Here is a 27,663-nt window from a genome sequence, read left to right as displayed (position 1 = left end):
CTTACTTACCTGACAAACTAACCATTACTTACCTCCCCCAGGAACTATTGATTTTTGCACTGTGTCCACTTTTAAAATACCTTATTGAAATTTTTACTAAAACTGTGTATGCTTTTGCTCTAATTCAAAGTTCCTAACTTACCTGTGTGGAGTGTATGTATTTATGTATTTACTTCAAATATTGAACTTGTGGTTCTAAAAATAAATTAAGAAAATATATTTTTGTATATAAAAAATATTGGCCTGGAGTTAAGTCTTTGAATGTGTGTTCCTCATTTATTGCCTGTGTGCGTACAACAAATGCTTAACACCACCCTCTGCTTGCCTACTGCTCGACCACACTACCACAAAATAGAGCATTGGAATTATCTAATTTTGCCACTATCTTACCTCTAAGGGGAACCCTTGGACTCTGTGCACACTGTCTCTCACTTTGAGATAGTGTATACAGAGCCAACTTCCTAAACCACATAAATGTTTATCATGTTTCTTGAGGCTATTGAGTGGGAACGCATAAATATAATTCTTAGTTAAGCACCTTTGTTTTCTTCCCCCCTCCAGCAAGCCATGCTAGGTCTGTCATGCTAATAATTTTCCTGTCAGAAACTTATCTGGCACAATGAACTTTGTGTTATTGAAAGTCTGCAATTTTACACTTGGGATAATGGCGAAGCGCATTATTACGAGCATTTAAAACACAACAGATGAGGCTGATCTGCAGTTGAACATTGACTGACTGGTTGTAAATACAATGACATTGTGGGTGCAGTGCCAAGCATCGAAGCTAGCTGTTTGCTTTTGTTGGGTGTCACACTGGTTAATTTCCTCCATCACCAACCATACCTTCAAAACTAAAATTAGGGATATCCATAAGGTTATAGAGAGGACCCATTTAATGAAACTGAAAATGAGAGCCTGCCAGCACTAACCAGTCGAATAATTACTAGGTTATATATATAAAATATACAGGTGTATCCACTTGGCTTTTAAAGCCTTCCTCCCATCCATCAGGGAGGGCTGGTTCACATGTTCATGGACAACACTACTGTCATGTGGTATTGCAACAAACAGGGCAGACTGGGGTCTGCGCCGATGGGCATGACTGTAATAGCCATATCTTTCTGGTCATATAACACCTGGTGGGATCTCTGAACACTAATGCAGACAAACTCATTGGTCTTTGACTTGTGAACAAGAATGGCGTCTGCATCCGGAAGTGGAAGGAGTCTGTTCCAAGAATTGGGAGAACCATGGCTCTATCTGTTTGCCTCTGCAAGACAGCACAATGTCAGCAGGTTTGTGCAATGGAGCCTCCAAAAGTATCTTGCTGGAGGTCCTGTTCCAGTTAGACTGGAACTTGGGACTCCTGTGCACTTTGCTGCCAAAACCTCTCTTGACTGAGTCGTCAGGACTGACTGTGTCCAACTGCTATTTTGGTCTTCTTTCATTTGCTTATTGAGTTCTCTTTATTTCAGTCACTCGTTGTGGCACCTTCTCTTAAGGGCATCTATTCCCACCTACCACTTTTGTTATGTCCCAATGGGACCTTGAATTTCGTCTTAACTTTTCAAATGTGTTCCCCTTTAAAACCTATGCGCGGCTCCTGTTTGAGGCTTCATACAGTTAAGACAGGCTTTTTAATGGCAATTACATTGACCGGGAGGGTAAGTGAACTCCAAGTTCTTTCTGTTACACCAGCTACTACCCAGACACGCTGGTTGTTTGGATCTGGGGGTCTTTCCTGGTGAAAGTGGTGACCCCATTCCATGTCGGCCAGATCATCACGCTGCTGACATTTTTCGCTCCACCTCATCCCTCCCAGGGGGATGAGAGGCGCCATCATCTGGACCCTAAAAGAGCCCCCTTTTACATCAGTCATACTGTGGAATATCAGGTAGATGATCAGCTCTTAATTAGGTTTGCTGGAGCAAACAAATGCAAGGCAGTGCAGAAACGGTCCATCACCCGTTGGATCGTGCTCTACATTAAAATCTCCCACACACTGACTAAGCAGCCACCACCTGAATGTTTGCGGGTTCATTCTACCAGAGCCAGAGTAGCCACAACTGGGTTAGCAAGTGGAGTGCCTGTCCTGCACGTGCCTGCCTGCTATGTGGGTGTCATTGCAACATTCAGGAAACGCAACTGCCTCGACCATCAGGTTTGTTGAGACAGGGACTTTGTCCATTTGGTCCTTCTGGACTTTTTGTTTTAAGTAATTTTGCAGACCCACCTTGGGGAGGTATTGCTTGGGTAACTATTCTAAGGTGAGAAATCTGTGTGCAGATGTCTCTTTCGAAAGTTAATCACCTTCTGTAATACTTTTTCTGGTACAGCCTGTGTCTAACCGCAGATTACTCACTGACCTTCCCATCCTCACCGCTCTGCAAAGTAGGCTCTTCATCCAATAGATCTTGATAGTTTCTGCACACTGGTCACACATCACTCAGTCATGGCTCTGTATTTTGGGTACGGAAATAGTCACAAAAGAAATTAACAGCAGTGCTTCGGAATGGCACCTATAAGGCCTCCATGCGTGTCACTTACGTCGCAGACAATGTCGACATGGAGCCTCTCAACGGCACCTCCTAGTGTGCAGAGATACTGCTCAACATTTTCCAGATCCAGTCTGATCCCTGCAGGATACTCAAAGGTACAGAATCTATGGTTAGATAGAGGCTGTACTAGAAAATACTTTATTGAAGGAAAGTAACATGTTTGACTGAGTTTTGGAGATAAATCTATGGCTAACCTATATCTTCAGTTCTAGTTTGACGTCCCCGCTAGCGAGTAGTAATATGTGGACCTCCATTACCTTCGCGTACATCTAAGTAAATTATTTACTGGAAGATCTAAAAAAAAACTTAGTTTGCCTGCAAAAGTAATTACCACCAAGATGCATTGTGTATTGTCACAATGAAATATCATGTTACTGAGAATACCCATAGTTTACAGTCTATAATAATTTCTAGGAATTTATATCCCAACCAAATCAACGAGAAAAATAAAAAGTGATTGTAATAGACCATATACAATGCCTACAACTAAAACTGCATTATGCACACTGTGCTCACCTGATGGAGGAGGAATACAAATTAGAAACAAGCATTGCAATTTCTATAGATAAGACTTTAACATGCCACAACATGCAAACACAACATGCACATATGCGTACTCTTGTATACTTGTGTTTGCAGTATTTTTTTCTTTAAAGACGGATCTATTGGCATTGCCAATGCATGTTGTAGGAAAGTACCATCTTCCTTGGCGTGTTACCCCCATTTTTCACATGTATGTCAGTATGTTTTTGCCTGTCTCACTGGGATCCTGCTGGTCAGGATCCCAGTGCTCATAGTTTGTGACCTAATGGGTATGCCTGTGTAGTGCCTAACTGTGTCACTGAGGCTCTGCTAACCAGAACCTCAGTGCTTATGCTCTCTCTGTTTTTAAATGTGTCACTGTAGGCCAGTGACTTAATTTACCTATTTCAATTGGCATACTGGACGCCCCCCCCTTATAAGTCCCAAGTATATGGTACTTAGGTACCCAGTGCATTGGGGTTCCAGGAGATCCATATGGGCTGCAGCATTTCTTTTGTTTTGCCACCCACAGGGAGCTCAGACAAACCCTTACACAGAACTGCCACTGCAGCCTGCGTGAAATAGTGCACACACTATTTTACAGCCATTTTCACTGCACTTAAGTAACTTGGAAGTCACCTATGTGTCTAACCTTCACTTGCTGAAGGTTAGGTGCAAAGTTACTAAGTGTGAGGGCTCCCTTGCACTAGCAAAGGTGCCCCCTCATAGTTGAGTGCGGGGACGCCATTACATGTGTGCACTACATATAGGTCAATATCTATATGTAGCTTCACAATGGTAACCCCAAATACGGCCAGGTAACATGTCTAAGATCATGGAATGGCCCCCCCCCCATTCCAAATCTGGTATTGGGGAGCCAATTACATGCATCCTGGGGGGTCCACCATGGACCTTCAGTACTGCCAAACCAGCTCTTTGAGGCTTGCACTGCAGCTACAGCTGCTGCCACCTCACAGACAGGGTTCTGCCCTCCTGGGGTCTGGGCAGCCCGGTCCCAAGAAGGCAGAACAAAGCATTTCCTCTGAGAGCAGGGTGTTACACCCTCTCCCTTTGGAAATAGGTATTACAGGCTGGGGAGAGGTAGCCTCCCCCAGCCTGTAGAAATGCAGATGGTGCCCTTCTTGCATAAACCAGTCTACACTGGTTCAGGGACCCTTTCTCCCCTGCTCTGGCAGGAAACTGGACAAAGGAAAGGAGAGTGACCACTCTCTTGACCATCACCACCCCAGGGGTGGTGCCCAGACCTCCTCCAGTGTGTCCCAGACTTCAGCCATCTTGTTTTGCAAGGTTTGGGGGCACTCTGGAGGGCTCTGAGTGGCTAGTGCCAGCAGGTGACGTCAGCGACCCCCTCCTGATAGGTCCATATCTGATAAGGTAGCCAATCCCCCTCTCAGGGCTATTTAGGGTCTCTCCTGTGGGTTCTCTTCAGATTCTGCTTGCATGTTTCCATCAGGAATCCTCTGCAACAACTTCAGCATCTTTTTATCTCGGATCACCCGCTGTCTGCTCCAAGAAACGCTGTAACTGCAATAAAGCGTCTACAGGAGACACTTTTCTTCAGCAACCTCAGCTCCAAGTGAGCAACTGCAACAGTTTCCATGGTGTGCATGCTCTGGGGACTCCCTGTCTTCATCCTGCACCAAAAGAACCGAAGAAATCTCCTGTGGAGTGACGGAATCACTCCCCTGCTCCAAGCGACGACTGGTACCCTGGGCCTCCTCTCACGGCGACGAGCGTGCTCCTAAGGACACAGAGGGTGGACATCATCAACGTAGACTGTCCTGAGGTCTTGCTGACGCAGTTTGGAGGAGGTAAGACCTTGCCTTCCCTGAGAACGACAGTACCCCTGTGTTTTGTGTCTTCTTCGCCTCCTGAGGCCTCTGTGCACTCTTTGCAAAATTCTTTTGTGCACAGCCTGGCCCAGGTCCCCAGCACTCCACCCTGCGACGCTCAACTCACTGAGTTGTTATCTGGCAGCGTGGGACCTTCTTTTGTTGTGCTGCATCAATCGTGTTTTGCACCTCCTTTGAACCCAGATCCTGCAGCTTCTGGGGGTGCTGGCTGGCTTCCTGAGGGCTCTATAAAGTGCTGAGAGCCCCTCTCTTCCTCCTCACACAGAAAGACGCACTGTGATGAAAGACGCACTTTTGCCGTAGCCAAGGCTTGTTGGCACCTTCCAACACGAAATCACATCTGAAACGATCTTCACGCCGTGGGACATCTTTTGCATCATGCAGAACCCGCTGGTATCTTCCTAGGGTTCATTTCTGCACTCTTCTACTAACTGGGGACTCTTTGGCAGGGGCTCCTGGCCTTCCTGGAACTTCTTTAGACTTCTGGACTTGGTCCCCTTCCTTTGCAGGTTATTTTTGGGACATCATACTGCTTACAAACCTATGTCTTGATGATGAAACACGTGTCGGCTCATGTTCATTGGATTCATGGTGCCTTGGATGAATAAAATCTCTACCCTGTACAGACACATATTTGGAACTTTAGTTGATTCAGTGTACTAAGAAATGGACTTTATAGACTACTGTGGTGTGCCTTGGTAAACCAGTATTGAACTTCTTTGTGTTGATTGATCCCTCAAATCAACACAACTGCTCCCGAGGTGGTTGGGTGTTGCACCAGTTTGGCACCCTCGGAGTACGATTTATTACAAATGGACACTATTTCCCTAATATGTTATACACATGTATAGGAGGTGCGAACCTGCAAGCATAGCCACTCTTTTTTGCGATTCATGTTTTTGTGATGAGGTTATATGATGCCTTGCACTACCATATTGATATCGCAACACTGTCTTTGTTCTTACATGAAAACCCCAATAAAAATAGTTTAAAAAACCATGTGTTAAATACCCACTCAGTCAATTAACTGAAGGACTTTGTTCCCTCCCATACTGGTAGGAAGCTGCTTCTAAAAGCAAGATTTTAGGATTGGGCCTGTCCGCAAGACAGACCAGATGGGGGCCTGTACACAGCACCTATCTAAGGCCAGGGCGGAAGCTTTGGGGGGAGGCAAGCTTGTGAAAAAGGTGCGCTCGGTATTGGGTGGCAACTTTTAAACCAGTCAATCAGGGCACACCTCTCAGGTTTAAAAGGGGGTATGCTGCAGGCACCCCACATCTCGTTTGCCTGCAGTTTTTTTTTTTTTGTTGCTGCCGGAAGGACTTGTTGAATGTCAAGACTTCAGTCATGCGTGGGCGTAATGCGCGCAATGTACGCAAGATGTCCTATAAAACTGCCAATGTTTCTTTAGCATCATACATGTGGTGTGGTAAAAGCCATTTACCCAAAAGATCAGGCCATTGGTGGTATCATTGCAATAAACATTCCTATAGCATAATATAAAAAAGAGTCTAAAAAGAATCAGGAAATCAGAAGAACTACAATTCCCAGCCTTCTCTAGAAACTAATTAGTCTTGGGTGTGGTCATAATTAGTCTTGGGTGTGGCCAGACTATAAATACCTGCGACACCCTGCTACAAATGCCTTCTATTCAGAGTGTTTTGCATGGAGTTTGTTTCGGGGCTTGCTGTTGAGATTTGGTGGTGAGCTTTTCATTTTATGTCAGTTTCATGAAACTCTGTTCTTGGAGTTTATTTGTAAAGCAATTAAGTTGCTGTGAAACCTTGCGTTCTTTGTCAATTGTGGAAACGATTTAAAACTTGCAGGTCTGAATTATTGATTTTCTGTCAGTTTCATGAAACTCCTCTCTTGGAGTTTATTTACAAAGCAATTAACTTGAGTGTTTCTGGTGAAACCTTGCATTCTTTCCTTTATAGTGGAATCCCTATAAACCTTGTAGCCCTGAGTTATTGATTTTGTTGAAAGGAATTGCTAGTGGAAATAATTGAAGCTTTTGTCAACCAACAGCAAAATTGTTCTTTCCAGGAACTGTGATAAATAGATGTTCTGTTTTCTGAGTGTTACTAGAGATTATATCAGTGTGTTTTTGTTTTTAAAAGGAAAGTGTTTTAAGATAAATCCTGTTTATTCATGAAAGATAATGATTCTTTTAATATTTAAGAAAAAAACTACAACATTATATTTTATCTTCTAATAACAAAGGAATTCAAAGGATTTATGTTGTTTTAGTGGTTCAGGATAATGAGACAATTTTCTTGTGTTTTTGTGTAGAATTTAACTGGAGAAATCAACCGTAGGAGAATCCCGTCATTCCAAAAAGGAAAAAGATATTAGTGAGATTGTTTTTTGAGCAATGTGTTATTTGAGTAAAAGTTATTATTGGATTAGGTATTAACATTTTCCTTTTCAGATCTCCTTCCTGGCAGTCCCTTTCCATAAACCCCTTCCCCCGGCTGGGCCCCTCCTAAGTTCAGCGCTATAACAGCATCTGACTTTGGTGTTGCCTGGAAGTGGGACCCTTACTCAGGATCGTGCAGATCCCGAGAATTTGGACCTCCTGACAGATCTGACATTGAAGGACTCGCCGCTGGAGCCATGCCCATAGGGATCAGACCGCTCATCGGAGGAGCAGCACCCCAGGAGTCATCACAAAGGACTGGAGGAATCAACAGGAGGAGGCCCGCATCAGGCAGACCAGGGGTGCCGTGGGACTCCGTACAAACTTCCAGCAAGGTGAGCGGCAGCATGGGCTTTGCAGTCACAGTGGGAGCGAGCTGCCATCAGCCTAGTTCATGCAGTTAGCTACCTGCCGATCACATGTGCATCGCGGCCAAACAGGGAAGGAGAGCTGATCAGGCTGCAGCAGTATTTGGTATTGTGAGTTCCATCCTGCGTCTGGTAGGGCAATTGGTCCTTAAAGGGACTTCATAACTGTGCACTCTGCTGCGCTTGCTCAGGATTCAGCAAAAACTAGCAGGATTCTCAGCAGCCCAAAAGAAGTAATTTAAGGCGGAAAACAAATCTGAATCCAACCTCAGCATGGAATGGAGCAGGAAAAGAGCTACGCTGGCAAGGGCAGGTAGAGGAAATGCCCTGCCCCGCTTCAGCGATGATGTTGAATGCACACCACCTCCAAGAAAGCAGGCATTGTCACAACCAACTTAGGGCCCGAGCTGGATGTAGATTTGGAAGAGCTACTAGCGAAGGCAGGGGAAATACTGGCTCAACAAAGAAAGGCGCAAGGATCAGAGCTAGAGAGAAAGCTGGGAGCTAAGAACGCCTTGCAAGGGGCAAAAACAGGGAAAAATGTTTCAACTAAGAAGAAGCCAGATGCCCTACCCAAGGGCCCCATTGGTGTGTGTCACCAGAATGGTCATTCCTCCAATGGTCCAAGTGGCCGGGGGCAGGGTTCAAACAAAAACGCCTCCACAGCGCAGAGGGAGGCCACCGAACTGCAGTGTGACGGGGAGCAAGGTGTCAACAGTCACTTGGTGTCTCAAGGAAAGGAAGCCTGGTCTAAGGCAATGAACGAGCACAGCAGGAGCGAACCTGAGGAGGTGCTTGGAGCCAGCACACTGGCAACCTCTAGCTCCAGCTAAAGACAAGTTGTAGTGCAAGAGAGTGAGACACAAATGCAGAATGAGGTACGGGGGCTACACGACAGAGGGTTGGCAGTCAGTGGTAGCATTACCAACTTTGGGACCCAGGTGGGGGTGTAGAAAGTAGCTTCTTTCTAGCGTGGTTACCCCCACTTTTAGCCTGTTTTGTGAGTGTGTCAGTGTGTTTTTTCTGTCTCACTGGGATCTTGCTAGCCAGGACCCCAGTGCTCATAGTTTGTGGCCTAATGTGTGTGTTGTCAGTAGTGCTTAACTGTGTCACTGAAGTTCTGCTAACCAGAACTTCAGTGCTTATGCTCTCTCTGCTTCCAAATTAGTCACTATATTTAGTGACTTCATTTACCAATTCCAACTGGCACACTGGACCCCCCTTATAAGTCCCTAGTATATGGTACCTAGGTACCCAGGGCATTGGGGTTCCAGGAGATCCCTATGGGCTGCAGCATTTCTTTTGCCACCCATAATGAGCTCAGAAAAACCCTTTCACAGGACTGCCACCGCAGCCTACGTGAAATAGTGCACACACTATTTCACAGCCATTTTTACTGCACTTAAGTAACTTATAATTCACCTACACGTCTAACCGTCATTTACTGAAGGCTAGGTGCAAAGTTACTAAGTGTGAGGGCACCCTTGCACTAGCAAAGGTACCTCCCCGCTGTCCAGGGCCAATTCCCCGGACTTTGTGAGTGTGGGGATACCATTATACGCGTGCACTACATATAGGTCAATACCTATATGTAGCCTAACAATGGTAACTCCGAATTTGGCCATGTAAGGTGTCTAAGATCATGGAATTGTCCCCCATCCCAAATCTGGTATTGGGGGGGCCAATCCCATGCATCCTGGGGGCTCCACCTTGGACACCCTGTACTGCCAAACCAGCTCTCTGAGGCTTACACTGCAGCTACAGCTGCTGCCACCTCACAGACAGGCTGGGCAGCCCAGTCCCAGGAAGGCAGAACAAAGCATTTCCTCTGAGAGCAGGGTGTTACACCCTCTCCCTTTGGAAATAGGTGCTACAGGCTAGGGAGAGGTACCCTCCCATAGCCTCTGGAAATGTTTTTGAAGGACACAGATGGTGCCCTCTTTGCATAAGTCATTCTACACTGGTTCAGGGACCCCCAGTCCCTGCTCTGACACTAAACTGGACAAAGGAAAGGGGAGTGACCACTCCCCTGTCCATCACCACCCCAGAGGTGGTGCCCAGAGCTTCGCCAGTATGGCCCTGGCGTTAGCCATCTTGTTTTCCAAGGTGTGAGGACACTGGAGATCTCCAAGTGGCCAGTGCCAGCAGATGACGTCAGAGACCCTTCCTGATAGGTGCATACCTGATTAGGTAGCCAATCCCCCTCTCAGGGCTATTTAGGGTCTCTCCTGTGGGCTCCTCTTCAGATTCAGCTTGCAGGTTTCCACCAGCAATCTTCTGCAACTCCTGCTTCATCCTCTGACCGTCGGATCAACGCAGACTGCTCCAGGAACCGCTGTAACTGCCACAAAGTATCCAGAAAGGCTACTGTGACCCTGCAACTTCATCTCCAGCCAGAAACTCCAACGGTTTCCAAGGTGTGCACGCTCTGGAGACTCCCTGTCTTCACCCTGCTCCAGAAGGACTGAAGAAAGCTCCCGTGGAGTGACGGAGTCACTTCCCTGCTCCAGCAGTCACCTTCTAAGACGACGACTGGTTCTCTGGGACTCCTCTCCTGACAATAAGCGTGCTCCCTGGAACACAAGTGGTGGAGTCCTTCGACCCAGACTGTCCTAAAGACCAGCTGTCCAAATTTGGAGGAGGTAAGAGCTTGCCTTCCCGGTTTGGGACAGTACCCCTTTGCACTGCGTCATCTCTAGCTCCTGAGGCCTCTGTGCACTATTTGCAGGAATCCTTCGTGCACAGCCTGGCCCAGGTCCATAGCACTCTATTCTGCGACGCTCAGCTCTCTGAGTTGTTCTCCGGCGGCGTGGGACCTTCTTTTGTAGTGCTGCAGCATCTGCAATTTGCACCTTCTTTGTCCCTGTGTCCTGGGACCTCCGTGGGTGCTGCCTGCTATCTGTGGGTTCCCTCCAGTGTTGGGAGCCCCCTCTGCCTCCTCAGTCCAAGTTGAGGCCCCCAGGTCCCTCCTGGGTCCAGGCATCGCCAGTCCGTGACATTGCTTGAACCAAGGCTTGTTGGACGAATCCAGCGCCTGCATCCAACATCTCGACGTGTGACATCCTTTGCATCACGCAGGAACCCGCAGCCACCTGCTTTGGTGCTCTTCTGCAGACTTCTTCTAAGCGGAGAATCCTCTTTTGCACCATCTTCTAGGTTGGCAGGGGCTCCTGTCCTTCCTGTAATCTTCTGCGACTTCTGGACTTGGTCTCTTTACAGGTCTTCAGGTCCAGGAATCCACCATTTGTTTGCTTGCAGTCTTGCTTGGTTCTTGCAATAACTCTTATCATGACCTGTAGTGTGTCCTGTGGAAACGTGCAGTACTTTACCCCTACTTTCCTGGGCTCTTGGTTGGGGTATTTTACTTAACTCTGTGATTTTCTTACACTCCCAGCACCCCTCTACACACTACACTTGCCTAGGGGGGAATTCGGGATTCACATTCCACATTCTTAGTATATGGTTTATATTGCATTCTATGGTATTTTCTATTGTTTGCACTTTCCTGTGACTATTTACTTACCTGAATTTGGTCTCTAGTGTATATATTGTGTATAATACTTACCTCCAGAAGGAGTATTGCCTCTAAGATATTTTGGCCTTGTGTCACTAAAATAAAGTACCTTTATTTTTGGTAACACTGAGTATTGTCTTTTATTGTATGTAAGTACTGTGTAGCTATAGTGGTATTGCAGGAGCTTTGCATGTCTCCTAGTTCAGCCTAAGCTGCTGTGCTACAGCTACCTCTAACAGCCTAAACTGCTAAAACACTACTACATTGCACCAATAAGGGATAACTGGACTTGGTATAAGGTGTAAGTACCTAGGGTACCCACTACAAACCAAGCCAGGCCCCATGCCCCCCCCCCCCAACCCCCCCCAACCCGGCTCCACAGATTACCCGCCTAATCCATGGCCTAACTTGACACCTTGGCATTCTCTAGTGGTGGGGGAGCACAAGCTGACAAAACAGCTGTGGACCCCCCCCAAAGAGGTAAGGACTCAGTCAGCCATGACCACACACAACAAGACACGGCCAATGGGTAGGTATGAGGCATATGGTGTGGGGGAAGGAGTGCAAGAGAAACAGCCTCACTAGCCTGATCCCTCAGGCAGTTAAAGAAATAATTTGGCAAAGGGAATTTATCAACATATTTTCCTTGCTTAAGGTGTGGTAGGTGGGTTTGGATCTGACTGCACAAGATAAGAAAGATGAGTATAGAAGAGACAAGTGCAGGCCAAAAGTGAGGAGGTCCATAGAAAACTGGCTCAAGGCATTTTGCACTTTGGCCAGTGTATTTGTAGTGAAATTTCCAGAAAGCGCAGCAGCATTGTTCGTACACAAACAAAGAGTCCATGCCGCACACCTAAAATACCAAGGTGATGCTGGTCTGCAAGGGATTCATGGAAAAGATGCAGACCTGGCCGGTCATTGAGTGGTATCAACAGGATGTCGAAGGCTTCATGTAGGAGGCTGGCCTGGCTTGTAGTGGGTACCAAGGGGTACTTACACTCTGTACCAGGTCCAGTTATCCCTTATTAGTGTAGAAGAGATGTTTGTAGCAGCTTAGGCTGATAGAAGGTAGCTATAGCAGAGCAGCTTAGGCTGAACTAGGAGACATGCAAAGCTCCTACTATACCACTGGTGTCATATGCACAATATCATAAGAAAACACAATACACAGATATACTAAAAATAAAGGTACTTTATTTTTATGACAATATGCCAAAAGTATCTCAGTGAGTACCCTCAGTATGAGGATGCCCAATATACACAAGATATATGTACACAACACCAAAAATATGCAGTAATAGCAAAAGGAAGTAATGCAAGCAATGTAGAATTACAGTAAATTGCAATAGGAGCACATAGGTATAGGGGCAATACAAACCATATACTCCAAAAGTGGAATGCAAACCACGAATGGACCCCAAACCTATGTGAGCTTGTAGAGGGTTGCTGGGACTGTAAGAAAACAGTGAGGGTTAGAAAAATAGCCCACCCCAAGACCCTGAAAAGTAGGTGTAAAGTGCACCTATATTCCCCAGAGAGCACAGAAGTCGTGATAGGGGAATTCTGCAAGGAAGACCAACACCAGCAATGCAACCAAAGTGGCTTTCCGGACGAGAGTACCTGTGGAACAAGGGAACCAAGTCCAAGAGTCGCGACAAAGTAGAGAGTGGGCAGATGCCCAGGAAATGCGAGCTGAGGGTGCAAAGAAGCTGCCACCGGATGGTAGAAGTTGTGGATTCTACAAGAACGAAGAGGGCTAGAAACTTCCCCTTTGGAGGATGGATGTCCCACGTCGTGTAGAAGCTTGCAGAGGTGTTCCCACACAGAAAGACCGCAAACAAGCCTTGCTAGCTGCAAGGGTTGCGGTTAGGGTTTTTGGATGCTGCTGTGGCCCAGGAGGGACCAGGATGTCACCACTTGGATGAGGAGACAGAGGGGGTGCCCAGCAAGTCAGGGAGCCCTCACAGAAGCAGGCAGCACCCGCAGAAGTGCCGGAACAGGCACTATGAAGAGGAGTGAACCGGAGCTCACCTGAAGACACAAAAGGGAGTCCCACGACGCCGGAGGACAACTCAGGAGGTTGTGCACTGCAGGTTAGAGGGTCGGGGACCCAGGCTTGGCTGTGCACAAAGGAAATCCTGGAAGAGTGCACAGGAGCCGGAGCAGCTGCAAATCACCGGTACCCAGCAATGCAGTCTAGCGTGGGGAGGCAAGGACTTACCTCCACCAAACTTGGACTGAAGAGTCACTGGACTGTGGGAGTCAGTTGCTGAGTTCCAGGGACCACGCTCGTCGTGCTGAGAGGGGACCCAGAGGACCGGTGATGCAGTCTTTTGTTGCCTGCGGTTGCAGGGGGGAAGATTTCGTCGACCTACGGGAGATTTCTTCAGAGCTCCTAGTGCAGAGAGGAGGCAGGCTACCCCCACAGCATGCACCACCAGGAAAACAGTAGAGAAGGCAGCAGGATCAGCGATACAAGTAGTCGTCTTTGCTACTTTGTTGCGGTTTTGCAGGCTTCCTGGGCAGTCACCAGTCGATCCTTTGGCAGAAGGTGAAGAGAGAGATGCAGAGGAACTCTGATGAGCACTTGCATTCGTTATCTAAAGAATTCCCCAAAGCAGAGACCCTAAATAGCCAGAAAAGGAGGTTTGGCTACCTAGGAAGGAGGATAGGCTAGCAACACAGGTAAGAGCCTATCAGGAGGAGTCTCTGACGTCACCTGCTGGCACTGGCCACTCAGAGCAGTCCAGTGTGCCAGCAGCACCTCTGTTTCCAAGATGGCAGAGGTCTGGAGCACACTGGAGGAGCTCTGGGCCCCTCCCCTGGGAGGTGCAGGTCAGGGGAGTGGTCACTCCCCTTTCCTTTGTCAAGTTTCGCGCCAGAGCAGGGCTGGAGGATCCCTGAACCGGTGTAGACTGGCTTATGCAGAGATGGGCACCATCTGTGCCCATCAAAGCATTTCCAGAGGCTGGGGGAGGCTACTCCTCCCCAGCCCTGACACCTTTTTCTAAAGGGAGAGGGTGTAACACCCTCTCTCTGAGAAAGTCCTTTGTTCTGCATTCCTGGGCCAAGCCTGGCTGGACCCCAGGAGGGCAGAAACCTGTCTGAGGGGTTGGCAGCAGCAGCAGCTGCAGTGAAACCCCGGGAAAGGTAGTTTGGCAGTACCGGGTCTGTGCTAGAGACTCGGGGGATCATGGAATTGTCTCCCCAATGCCAGAATGGCATTGGGGTGACAATTCCATGAACTTAGACTTGTTACATGGCCATGTTCGGAGTTACCATTGTGACGCTGTACATAGGTAGTGACCTATGTACAGTGCACGCGTGTAATGGTGTCCCCGCACTCACAAAGTCCGGGGAATTTGCCCTGAACGATGTGGGGGCACCTTGGCTAGTGCCAGGGTGCCCACACACTAAGTAACTTAGCACCCAGCCTTTACCAGGTAAAGGTTAGACATATAGGTGACTTATAAGTTACTTAAGTGCAGTGGTAAATGGCTGTGAAATAACGTGGACGTTATTTCACTCAGGCTGCAGTGGCAGGCCTGTGTAAGAATTGTCAGAGCTCCCTTTGGGTGGCAAAAGAAATGCTGCAGCCCATAGGGATCTCCTGGAACCCCAATACCCTGGGTACCTCAGTACCATATACTAGGGAATTATAAGGGTGTTCCAGTAAGCCAATGTAAATTGGTAAAATTGGTCACTAGCCTGTTAGTGACAATTTGAAAGAAATGAGAGAGCATAACCACTGAGGTTCTGGATAGCAGAGCCTCAGTGAGACAGTTAGGCACCACACAGGGAACACATACATATAGGCCACAACCTTATGAGCACTGGGGTCCTGACTAGCAGGGTCCAAGTGACACACAACAAACATACTGAAATCATAGGGTTTTCACTAAGAGCACTGGGCCCTGGCTAGCAGGATCCCAGTGAGACAGTGAAAACACCCTGACATACACTCACAAACAGGCCAAAAGTGGGGGTAACAAGGCTAGAAAGAGGCTACTTTCTCACAGGAGCCCCTTGGTTAAGAAGGCGTATTGTAAGCTCATTGAAAAGGTTCACAACAGGATCACAAGTAATCAGATTTATGTTGCAAATAGGTGAGACCATTTCCTCAATAAGTAGAGCATCATCCTTATGTTTAATTCCAGTTGGCTTAAAGTTTGTGGTGACAAAATCTCAAATTGCCTTCGCTAATGAGGTGGCACTAGGCATCGACTGAGATTTGTCTGATCCTAAGGAGCCCCGTTGCATAAGCTTGAATTTTGCATAAGTCCCACAGTTAGCCTTTAGAACTTCACTGGATTCCGGCATCCTTCTTATTGTGTTCTTTCTTGATCTTAAGCAGTGAGGAGAATTATGAGCATTGCAATGAATATTCTGTATTGCACGTGTCTTCAAGTTAAGGGATTTGAAGGGTTCCAAAAGTCGAACACCAGAGTGATACACAACTTTGCTCCAGTGCAAATAGGACTTCTGCATTTGAGAAGAAAAAAAATGTCAGACTAACTTTAGCATTTGTGCCTGCTTTAGAACAACTTTTGATTACTTTAACTACTTTCCACATATGCCGCAGAACTGAAATCCTTGATTGGCAGATGCGGCCCTAATTGCTCCTGTACAAGTATAACAGAATAGCGAGTCTTGCAGCCAACACCCATTATCCTCACCGCTCTTCAAGAAAGCGGGAGGGTGACAGCCATCTGCTGGCTACATATGGAATATAGCAGGCTGTAGTAGCACACCCGTTCCCCAAACGTGCTAGCTGGCATAGATCCCAACCAAGCAGGGCATCCAGCAGCAACCACACAGCCCAGCTACTGGTCTTAAACCGACTTTGCGGCATATGGTATGACACTACAAAATACAGGACTAAGGTGACCATCCCTAATTTTAAGAATTTCGGGTGTGTGCACGTTGTTTTGGCTTATTGGGACTAGCTTTATTGAAACAGGTGTGCAGGGGAGATGGGGAATATGTTGTAGCTTTGAAGCAGGTGCAGGGGTGGTTGGCTGAGAAATTAGCACGAGTTAGCAAAGTTTATTGCTGTTGACGGTGGCAAAACTTATTGAAAGGGAACGGATAGACAAGCTCACGTCTGGGCAACGCAGGGAGTTTAAGGTTCATTATCATTAACAATTTCACTTAGTTAGAGGTTAATAGTTGCATTAAAACCGTATGGAAGGTTAAAGGCCTCAAGTGAGGAAGTCTAGCCCAGGATGAGGTTGAGCCTTGTAGGGTTAATTGTTGTGGGGAGGAGGGAGATCTTAGGGGTAGGGAGTAGTTTAATGTAGGTAAGTTACTTGTATAGTGAGGTTTAGTTTTGTAAGGCGAAAGGCCCTGGGTTTATTATATATGCTGTGTATCTGTTTTAGTAAAACTGGCCTTTTTCACACAAACCATGGTCAGTGGTCTGTGCTGCTCCCTCCTACTCCCCAAACTACTAGGACAGTGTCATAGGGGCAAAACGCTGAAACACGGAGCCACAGAATCGCTGAAGTAGCAAGCCCATCGACTTAGACTGGGGAATATACCATAATGTAAAGAGTGGAGGGGCTTTTTTATTGCAGAAAAGAAACACTCCTGAAGTTCAGAAAATGTGACCTTAGATAGGCTGCAGCATTATCTCTGCATTTACGAATGTCAGTTTGAATCCATTTCAATATGTGGTTTATATATTTTAGTAGTGTTTAGATGTGCTGCACGTGTGCATGGCTGATCTTATGCCTTTGACTTCATCTAGCTGCTGACAGATAAAAGATTAGTACTAAGTCTAAACAATATGTAGGACCCTGACCTCTTTTTAAAGACTTGTTTTTTTTTGCTATAACGTTTAATGCTGTATGTGTCATCCCTGGCAAACATATTGCTTTCTATGCAAACTATAGGGGTCTTTGGTTCTCCCTTCAGCCATTGCCTTCTTCACCTGAGGAAGATTGAGCCATTAGCTGTATAGGTATTGTCAGTTGCTCTGAGTCAACCTACAGAAATATTTCAGAATTACCTGTCTGTTGGCTTGTTATGGTATTTCCTTCCACCTTTTACATGAGTGACTATTTTGTATTTAAAACGTTCACTCTGCTATCACACATTTAATTCTTTATCTCATCCATGCATTTTAAACGTGAAGTAATCAGTTTTGCCTCAGTGCTGCTGTGCTGAAAAGTATTTTCTTCTGCTCGCATAGTGAGGAGTTGCTGTGCACTAATGACTGTACTGACTCTGCCTGCCCATGGAGTTGCTTTGGCAGAAAGAAACAAATCCCTCCATCAGTTTCTTTGTTGTGCCTGAAAATCCCCGCCTCCGCATCCCCACACACAGACGGCCTGACCCTGCCAACCGTTTCTCTCCCCCTACTGACCCACACTATTGCTTCATCCCCCTTTCCCACAAACCTTCACTTTCTTCGGTCCCGTTGCCCCTGTACCCTAGGTCCTCATTCGCTCTTGCATCCCCGTCCACCTGGTTGCCCCACTTATTCTCACCCCCTTCTTCTGATCCCCCCCCACTTCCATGGGTGCACATGGTTCTTACTTTCCTTTACCCCCTCCCGGGTAAGCCCATTGGGAGCTGCATGAGGGCCAGGTTAGAAGAGACAGACCCCCTGGAGCAGATCGGACTAGGATTGTTTATTTGTGAGCTTGTTTATGTCCGTGTGTGTGCAAGTGCATTTGTGTGTGTTTGTGTGTGTGTGCTGGCAGGTGAGAAGCTAGTGTTTTACCCAGTTCCCCCACCCGTAAAATACTCGACTCGGTCACGGTAAAATGCTGGACCTGATACATGGTGGTAATCACTGAGAACATGTCGGCCGGGCGCAGTGATGATAGTTCGTGGTAAAATGCTTGGCCCTGTTACAATGGTGGTAATCTCTGGCATCATACTGGCCCTGGTACTTGCAGGCACTGTCACAACAGTGGTAAACCCTGACATCTCCCTGGCCCCACCACAATGGTGATAAATTGTAGTAAAATGTTGGCCTGGCATAATTGTGGTGATCCCTGGCAACATGCTCTCTGGAATAATATGGGCAGCCATGGTATGACGCTGCCAAGACACAAATGTAAATCATTTTAAATACATTAAAGTTTTAAAAGGCTCAGAGAAGATAAGAACCAGTGCAAGTGAACATATATGAACAGACATGTTAGTGTGCATGCTTAACTGACCTTACCGAAATTGAAGACAAATAACTTTGCCATTGCCCAGGTTTTAGGGAAAGGGTTTGAAAATGTGAAAGCTATTACATTTTTAAATGCTTGTTTTGTTTGTTTTGCACTCACGAGTGAGCATCAAACTTATTGACTTTTATTTGCAGCTGTGATTCGCAATTACGGCAACTTGCTGCTAGAAATGTCAGCAATTGTGCCCGATGGCATTGTTGCTTTCTTTACCAGCTACCAGTATATGGAGAACATTGTGGCTTCCTGGTATGAACAGGTATGTGAGCTCAATGCAATGTCCTTTGAATGTGTTTGTTTGGTTAAAACTTTTGAAGTTGCTTTGGTGCAGAACGGTTCATCATAATGGTGTCAAGAAGCCATCTAGCATATAAACACTTAATAAGTTGTATAGCATAGTATAATCTAACATAATGATCTCCATGGTTTCTAGTGCTTGTTGTCTATTGCTTTTCCTTCTGTGGTGTGAGGGGGGGACAAAGGCCTTTGCAGAATCACAGGGTTTGTAAATCAGTTCAGCCGTGGAAGAGGTTCTGGGGATAAGCAAGGCTGATTTCCAGGATTTCTTTGTAGATGTTATTTCAAAAATAGAGTATGCAGTTCCTCTTTGATAAAACGAAGTATAGAAATAAACAGATTGGTTAACAAATGATAAATCAGAAAGGGGCATCTGATTGCTCAGGAGCAAGAGCCCTCACACACCCAAATGGGTGTCCAGCTTCATCATCAGGCGTGCTCCACTTTGGGCCGGCGCTGCAGTGCCCAACGAGCCTCACAGTGGGGCTCTTTACCGGAGATCTTTTTATTTTTGCTGTGTGAGAAGTGTATGTATTGTGAGTGTGATGGTGTAGATTGGGATGGGTATAAGTGAGGTAAAATAGACTTAGTGGTACCCTGAACATTTTAATCTATGGGTCCTCTTTCCTAGAATAACAACTGTAGTGATAATGGCTAGTGTAGGACGTTGGCTCTGTATATACTATCTCAAAGTTAGAGATAGTGTGCACAGAGTCCAAGGGTTCCCCTTAGAGGTTGATAGTGGCAAAATTAGATAATAATAATGCTCTGTTTTGTGGTAGTGTGGTCGAGCAGTAGGCTTATCAGAGGGTAGTGTTAAGCATTTGTTGTTCACTCACAGGCAATAAATGAGGAACCACGCTCAGACTTAACTCCAGGCCATTACTTTTTATATAGAAAAATATATTTTCTTAATTTACTTTACAACCATAAGATTCAAGATTTGAGGTAAGTACATAAAATGCAAGGTTTTTGAACAGTGCCGCTGTTCTTGGGAGTTTGTTGGTCCTTTGGATTCAGGGCAGTTCTCTGAATCCTCAGAGGTTCATTGGTCCCTGTCGGATGCATTGCTGTGCAGGTTCTTTGAGTCTGGAGACAGGCAGATAGGGCTAGGGCCAAGTCAGTAGTCGTCTCCCCCGTGTCTGCTGGGCTTTCAGGTCAGCAGTCCTTCTTGTAGGTTGCAGGAATCTGATTTCCTGGGTTCAGGGTGGCCCCTAAATACTAAATTTAGGGTTGTGTTTAGGCCTGGGGGGGCAGTAGCCAATTTCTACTGTCCTGGAGGGTGGCTACACCCTGTTTGTGCCTCCTCCCTGAGGGGAGGGGGGGCACATTCCTATTCCTATTGGGGGAATACTCCAAACTCAAGATGGAGGATTTCTAAAGGCAGGAGTCACCTCAGCTCAGGGCACCTTATGGGGCTGTCCTGACTGATGGGTGGCTCCTCCTTGTTTTCCTCACTATCTCCACCAGCCTTGCCGGCAAAAATGGGGGCACTGGCCGGAGGGGCGGGCATCTCCACTAGCTGGGATGCCCTGGGGGTGCTGTAACAAAAGGCATGAGCCTTTGAGGCTCACTGCCAGGTGTTACAGTTCCTGCAGGGGGAGGTGAGAAGCACCTCCACCCAGTACATGCTTTGTTCTTGGCCACAGAGTGACAAAGGCACTCTCCCCATGTGGCCAGAAACTCGTCTGGTTGTGGCAGGCTTGCAGGAACTGGTCAGCCTAGCACTAGGAGTCGGACTGGTATTCAGGGGGCGTCTCTAAGATGCCCTCTGGGTGTATTTTACAATAAATCCCACGCTGGCATCAGTGTGCATTTACTGTGCTGAGAAGTTAGATACCAACCTTCCTAGATGTCAGTGTAGCCATTATGGAACTGTGGAGCTCGTATTTGACAAACTCCCAGACCATATACTCTTTATGGCTACCCTGTACTTAAAATGTCTAAGGTTTTGCTTAGACACTGTAGGGGCATAGTGCTCATGCACTTATGCCCTCACCTGTGGTATAGTGCACCCTGCCTTAGGACTGTAAGGCCTGCTAGAGGGGTGACTTACCTATGTTACAGGCAGTGAGAGGTGGGCATGGCACTCTGAGGGGAGTGCCATGCCCACTTAGTCATTTTCTCCCCACCAGCACACACAATCTGTGAGGCAGTGTGCATGTGCTGAGGGAGGGGTCCCCAGCGTGGCATAAGACATGCTGTAGCCCTTAGAGACCTTCCCTGGCAACAGGGCCCTTGGTACCAGGGGTACCATTTACAAGGGACTTATCTGTGTGCCAGGGCTGTCCCAGTTGTGGGAACAAAGGTACAGTTTAGGGAAAGAACATTGGTGCTTCGGCCTGGTTAGCAGGGTCCCAGCACACTTTCAAATATATATCTGGCATCAACAAAAGGCAAAAAGTCATGGGGTAACCATGCCAAGGAAGGCATTTCCTTACAGCTAGGACCAGAGATAATGGACTGTCTCAGCTGCAAGTCTGGTGGTATTTATAGGTCAACATGTTTCTTGTTGTAAATAGTCGTAATTGATCAATGGCAATTCATCAGGACCAAGGGACCTAATCTAAACAGTGTTTGGAGAAGTAACATGGAATATTGATCGGAAGTGCCCAAAACATAAGGTGTAATGGAAAGTTATACCTTTTGATATAGAAAACCAACCTGAAAAGAGATGCAAAGAGAACAATCTCGATTTTAGATAAACATAGACACTAGTTGCTTCAGATTAAGGCATCCAATAAGCTTCAGTGTGTGCCCGAGCAAAATCATCCATGCTGATGCAAGTGAATGAGGTGCTAATCACATTGACTCCAAGTCACAAAAAACGACTACGTGACACACTCCTGACAAAGACACATAGATATACGGGACAACGCAAGGCTCTGAATTACTCACCCAATTAGGGTCAAGAGTTATGCCCCCTCAAGGCAGGGACTGCGCTAAGTTTTGCATATTAGGAGTGCTGTAATTGGGTAAGCAAATAAATAAGGATACATCCAGTGATGCAAAATTGCCTTATTAGGGGCCAGAGAGCCGCTGATACTGTTAAGTAGCATGTACTTCACTTCATAATTTACACCGTCTCTGCTAGCTCGGAGGGATTGGTGGGTGCAAACAATTGTCTATATGTACAAGCGCGCAGACCGCATATCACTGTGAGTGATTGCTTGCTTCTGAGTACAATAACTAGAGCGTCTCCTGGCTGTCAGCTTCAAAAAGTTGTGCCATGTTGGAATACTGACCCAGGGCGATCAAGGCAAAAACAAGGGGAACCTGTACCGCTTTTACTGCTAGAGGGCGATTTCGGACTGGTACAGGTCCTGGTCAAAAAACTTACACTCCTCAATGTGAATGGCACCCCTCCTTAACTCTCAGTAAAATTTAAACAAGGAGCGCAAAGGGAAATTACTTCAGGGAGCCCAAGGGCTGGAAACCTTTAAAAGGGTGAAATCTGTTTATAAAGAAAGGTTGGAGCCCAAACACAGGAGTGAGTCCTCAAATAGCACTATTTAAAAAAAAAAAAAGGGTTAGTTATACACAAGTGCTCCTGGTATAGTGTGCAGAGGATTTGCAAAACGTGGCATTCTGCTGCTGATTAGACAAATCAAGATACTACCTAATTTGAAATTGAGAAGAAGATCCTGCATATAAGCTAATATGGCAGAACATGTTATACAGCCACAATTAGGAGTTGGAAGCACAGCCGTACTTTGTATTATAAAAAAGATTATGCCTGCATTGTCTCATACAGCCAGTAGGGTGTGCACATGTACGTTCTCACCCATATGGATGTTGTGCCAAGAGGGTATTGATAGAGGCAATTAAAGGCGTTCCTATATAGTATCAAAAGGTGATGTGAAGTTAGTAGAACAGTAAAGGAGATTAATAATCAATCTGGCTCAAAGGGATATCATCGTTCAGCCCAGATTTGTGGGTGGCCAGATGCAATATCTACTTTTGCTTCCTCCTGAAGAAATTATCCTTGTTCATGTGAGGGTGGGCTTCCAAAATAGTCCAATGCATGTAATCTGTAGTGTGTTTAAGGTCAAGGTAGTGGATGCTCATTCTTGTAGTTGACTTATTGCAATGAATGTTGTTACAGTGTTCCATGATCCTCACCTTCACTGGTCTAGTTGTCATCTCAATGTATCTTTTGTTGTAGGGGCAATGGATCATGTAGATACATTTTTTTAAATTAAAATGCGTGTGTGTTGTTTGCACCCAAGTGTTGGTGGTGTCAAGTTTGATCTCTATACTGGTTTCTGTCAAAGGACAGACCACACAGAAACCACAGGGTAAATGGCCCCTTACCTGTGGAAGAGCTCATAAGGGGTGCAGTTTTTGTTCTGCTCTTTTACGTGATCTAATGTGCACGATCATGTCTTTAATGTTTGCTGTACAATTGTAGGCAAAACGTGGCAAAGGGAAAGGTTAAGGATCCCATCTGCAGAATCGACCAAAGTTTTCTGATAATCTTTTGGATTTGATTTGATGAGGAGTGAATGCTGTCACACATGTCAACACGTCCTCCTGCACACGAGTGCATGGTTCCAGTAGGGCTGCTCTGTTGTTTCTAGTAAATCTCAGGTAAGGGTTTAGTGTATTGATCCAATCACAGAAGTCTTCACAAACATTCCTGTCTCCTTGCCAAGAAATCAGTACATCGTTGATATATCGATGCCAGAGAAGGATGTTAATGGAGTAGGGGGTTGGTGGCGTTCATTATGTTCTCTTTCTCAAAACTAGCCATGTAGAGACAAGCTAAGCTTGGAGCAAAAGTGCTTCTCATGGACGTGCCCTGGGTCTGGTGGTACAATTGGTCCCTGAATTTACTTTTTTTCCATGAGGGCTAAGGTAGCACATTCCATAATGAAATGGACTGGAGTTGATGTAGACCAATCTTCAAAAAGTAGGGTGCTCTCTATCACCTCCTTTTTAGAAAAACAAGGTTCTTGCATTTCTTGATACAAACCCCAAACAGAACAGGAGGAAAAAACTGTTCTATCATTTACACCAATAAATACAAAACAGATTATCCAAAGTATAATGAAATGGATTATTTGACCACCGATGATGTGTCTTCTTATCACATATAAATTTATCATTTACAATCCCAGTCATCAAAATAGAGTGCAAATAGAGAAACCATCTGATATTTGTGACGAGGTATGTAGAAAAACGTTGTGTTCCTTTCCACAGGGCCCTAGACATTAGGCTCCCAAATACCTAACATACAGCCATACCAGACCTTAATTGCAGTCAATTACCTCAACTAGAATAAAAAAAAAAAAAAATTTACAATGCGAACCAGACTTCAACATCCTATTTCTATAAGCATTCTGACCCCCATTATAAGTTGTTATAAATGTAAAATGCCTTGTGTATTCCCCTTTTATTATTTTTGCTGCTCACCCTTGCCAGACAGTTGACTTTCTAAACTAGTATGGTCATTTGAGAGGTGGGATCTGGAGCTTGATTACCACACCAATCTATAATCGGAGTCCAGATCTCTTTCCCAATTATATTAGCCTTTTTGCCTCTTCTTCCAAATCATAAATGTCTAACAAAAGTGCCAGCTATTGATGGGATGTTGGGTTTTGTTATCAAGCTGTGCGGAGGCAATACATAGGCGAGCCACTGCCATGGCAATAAATGTAAACTGTTAAATGTAAAGTTCTGAGTTGGGCCTGGAACCGATTCATCATGTACCCCAAACAAAATAAGGTGGGGGGTAAAGATGACATTTATTCTTAAGAAGGATACAAAAAACTTTTTGATTTCATTCCTAAGTGATTATAATTTGGGGCAATTGCAAAACATTTGGATCACATCTGCCTGAGGATATTGACACTGTGGGCATGTAATACTGACTGTCCCCCCACACATTTGGCAGTTACCCTGGGCTGTAGTACAGGTTGTAGATGGTTTTATGGTGCTGTGCTTGCAGGTTAGCCAAAATTAATATAGTTTGAGCTAATTCCAGCGATACCCAGAAAGAGCCATCTGAGGACCCCATCTTAGTCTGCCACTTCTAGGCTTGCCTTTCCATATCATCTTGTGAATACTTATTTAAAAACTTTATAAAGTTGAATTATGGTGCAAAATTTGCTCCCGACTAGTCGTTCCAGCAGATCTACTTTCTCAAATCCCCGTGGGCCCTCATTTCTTAACTAGAAAATCACGGACTTGAAGATACTTGGAAAAGTCTTTCTGGGAGATCGCAAAATTAGAATGCAATTCCTCAAAAGAGACTATCCTTCAGTAGTAAAAAAGTTGCCACATCTCTTTAGCCCTTGATCCACCCAACCCGTCAAAGGGGGACCCCTAAAGATATCCGGAAGTAATGTGTTTCTGTGGACCAGCGTATAGTGGTGAACCCGCCCTAGTCTTATCTTTTTTCATAATGACACCCATACCTTGAAGGCCCCTTGCGGAGACTTGAACCATACTTTTTAAAGTAACTGGGTTCTTCCTGCCGCAGAAAACAGTTGTAGGCTTCTTTCCCTAGAAGTAATTCAAAGATAGTAGGGATCCGATCCACCTCCATATCCCCCACGTGTTATCTAAATAACGTGCATACAGTATATATTGACAAATTGCTACCCAATAATAGTGTGTGAAGTCTGACGCTGCCCATCCCCCTCTGTCTCTGGGTAGAGTCAGATATTTGAGCACCCTCCTAGCTCTCGAGTACCCTCAGATAAAGCTCATGATTATATTGTTTATAGCCTTAAACCAATGATTGCTATATTTTAGAGGAATAGCCCAAAACAGATATAACCGTTTTGGCAGGAGGATCATCTTAATAACATTACTGCATCCCACTACAGATAAGTGTATGTTGTCCATTCAATGTGCTTTATCAATAACAGGTAACAATCAATCAATCAGTAAATTTCTAAAGCGCGCTACGTACCCGTTAGGGTTTCAAGGCGCTGAGGGGTGGGGGGGGTAGCTGCTATTGGTCGAAGAGCCAGGTCTTGAGGAGTCTTGTAAGAATGGGTAGCGGGAGTCAACGCTTGCGGAGGTTAAATGAAAGGCAGGTTTATTCTGAAATAGGTTGTATAACAAGTCCTACACCAACCACGTCCTTATCTCTTCATGCCATCTCTCTCTCACTGTCTCTCAACGGCCGCCTCACCAACGCCTCCCACATTCCACTTACCAACATTCCACATTCTCCCTATTCTTACGCTCGTGCTGGCTCTCACATTCTTATGCTCGTGCCAGAGCAACCCACATAGAGGATACCACACCATCTTCCCCATATCAACTCGAAAAAGAATAAATAAATACATAAATAAATAAATAGCATATTAACGGAACTACACATTAATAACACTTAAACCTCAATAACACTTGAGTAATAAGAAGATTATGTTACATGCAAACCAATACAAACCGCCTGAAGTTAGCATCACAAAATCCATGAAGAAAGAGCAAAGTTCAATGTTCACGTTACATAGTCTTTGAACCATGACGGTGTTGATGCATTTCTCTTCGGTCGAGTCTCAGTAGGATCTCGTATGCTAGGAACACTTAAAGCATTTCGACCCTCTCGAGCAGTAACGTCTGAGAACATGCTTTGACCCACAACATGCCCCAAACATTTGGCCACTCTATTCAAGTTCCAAATCCTGTGATCATCTGTTTTCACAGCATTTTTGAACAATTTTATGACTTTAAAAGGACCTTTGAATTTAGATGATTTCCCTTCCTTTCTAGGAGACTTTATTTTAACATAATCACCTTCACACAATACTGTTCTCTTTACAGCTTTACGCTGGTCATACCACGACTTTCTTTTCGCTTTCACCTCTCTCTCGCTCTCTTTCCAACCTTCAATGTTCCCCACTTGATAATTGACCTCCTTTCTTTTCTCCGTTACCCACCTAGGTTCCATCTCACTGTACGGTGCCCTACCCTTAAACAATTGAAAAGGAGTGACCCCTGTGGTGGAGTGTGGCGTTAAACGATATTCTCGAACTTTTTTCTTCACATCACCCTCCCACTCAACACCATTAACTAGCGCTAATTGCATGCTTTGCTTCAACACCTTAATAAAACGCTCAACAACTCCATTGGACTCTGGGTGATAAAGAGCTGTTCTCTTATGTACTACATTTCTTTCTTTCAAGAAGGACTCCGTTGCTTCAGAAACAAATTGCACTCCATTATCAGTTAACAAAGTACAGGGAAAACCCTCTCTTTCAAATAGGTCATCTAAAAAATTACTGATGTCCTTTGATTCAACAGAATTCACGAATCTGACTTCTAGCCAACGTGAAAACATGTCAATGCAGACTAATATATAACGGTCAGTAGAATTCAGTCTTATTGGACCTAAAATGTCCAAAGCTATATCAACCCAGGGACCGGAGGACTCTTCACGCATGACCATGGGTTGAATCCTACACTTCAATACTTTATCAGAACACACGCACTCATGACAATTCCTCACTGCCCTTTCTACCATCATGTCCATGGCAGGCCACCAGTAGGTATTTCTTAATCTCTCCTTTGTTTTGGATATGCCCATGTGACTTGAGTGAGCACAATTTACAAGTTCCATTCTCAAGCTAGTTGGGGGAACCAACTTGCTGCCTCTCATTAAAAGCCCTTTCACCACAGATAATTCATTTTTAACCTGCCAGTAACCTGACAATTCTTCATCTAGTTTTTCTTTGACACCCCAACCATTAATGACCTTATCCTGCACTAGCTGCAACGTGGCATCTTTAGACAATTCATCCATCCATGTTGGTTCTGAAATCGCTCCCTCCGTAACTATACAAACTTTTATCTCCTCATCACCCACTATGTCTGCAAAACACCCTCCTTCAAAAATCTCATCTTCTTTTCCTGTGTTAATACAAAGTCTCGAAAGACAATCCGCCTGAATATTTAATGTGCCAGGCATGTAG

The 27,663-nt window shown here is 45.5% G+C and overlaps 1 protein-coding gene across 2 annotated transcripts in view; it reads left to right on the top strand.

Annotated features, from left to right (window-relative positions):
* ERCC2 (ERCC excision repair 2, TFIIH core complex helicase subunit) overlaps nucleotides 1-27,663 on the top strand; it is a 1,394,405-nt gene that overhangs the window by 1,171,037 nt on the left and 195,705 nt on the right. For both annotated transcript variants that reach the window (XM_069207765.1, XM_069207766.1), the window contains one exon: nucleotides 18,577-18,698. In XM_069207765.1, the coding sequence (XP_069063866.1) occupies nucleotides 18,577-18,698 (122 nt within the window). The remainder of the gene's footprint in view (nucleotides 1-18,576; nucleotides 18,699-27,663) is intronic.

This window comes from Pleurodeles waltl, chromosome 9, assembly GCF_031143425.1.
Source record: "Pleurodeles waltl isolate 20211129_DDA chromosome 9, aPleWal1.hap1.20221129, whole genome shotgun sequence".
NCBI classification, from domain to species: Eukaryota; Metazoa; Chordata; class Amphibia; order Caudata; family Salamandridae; genus Pleurodeles; species Pleurodeles waltl.
This window is presented reverse-complemented; position numbering and strand designations above follow the sequence as displayed.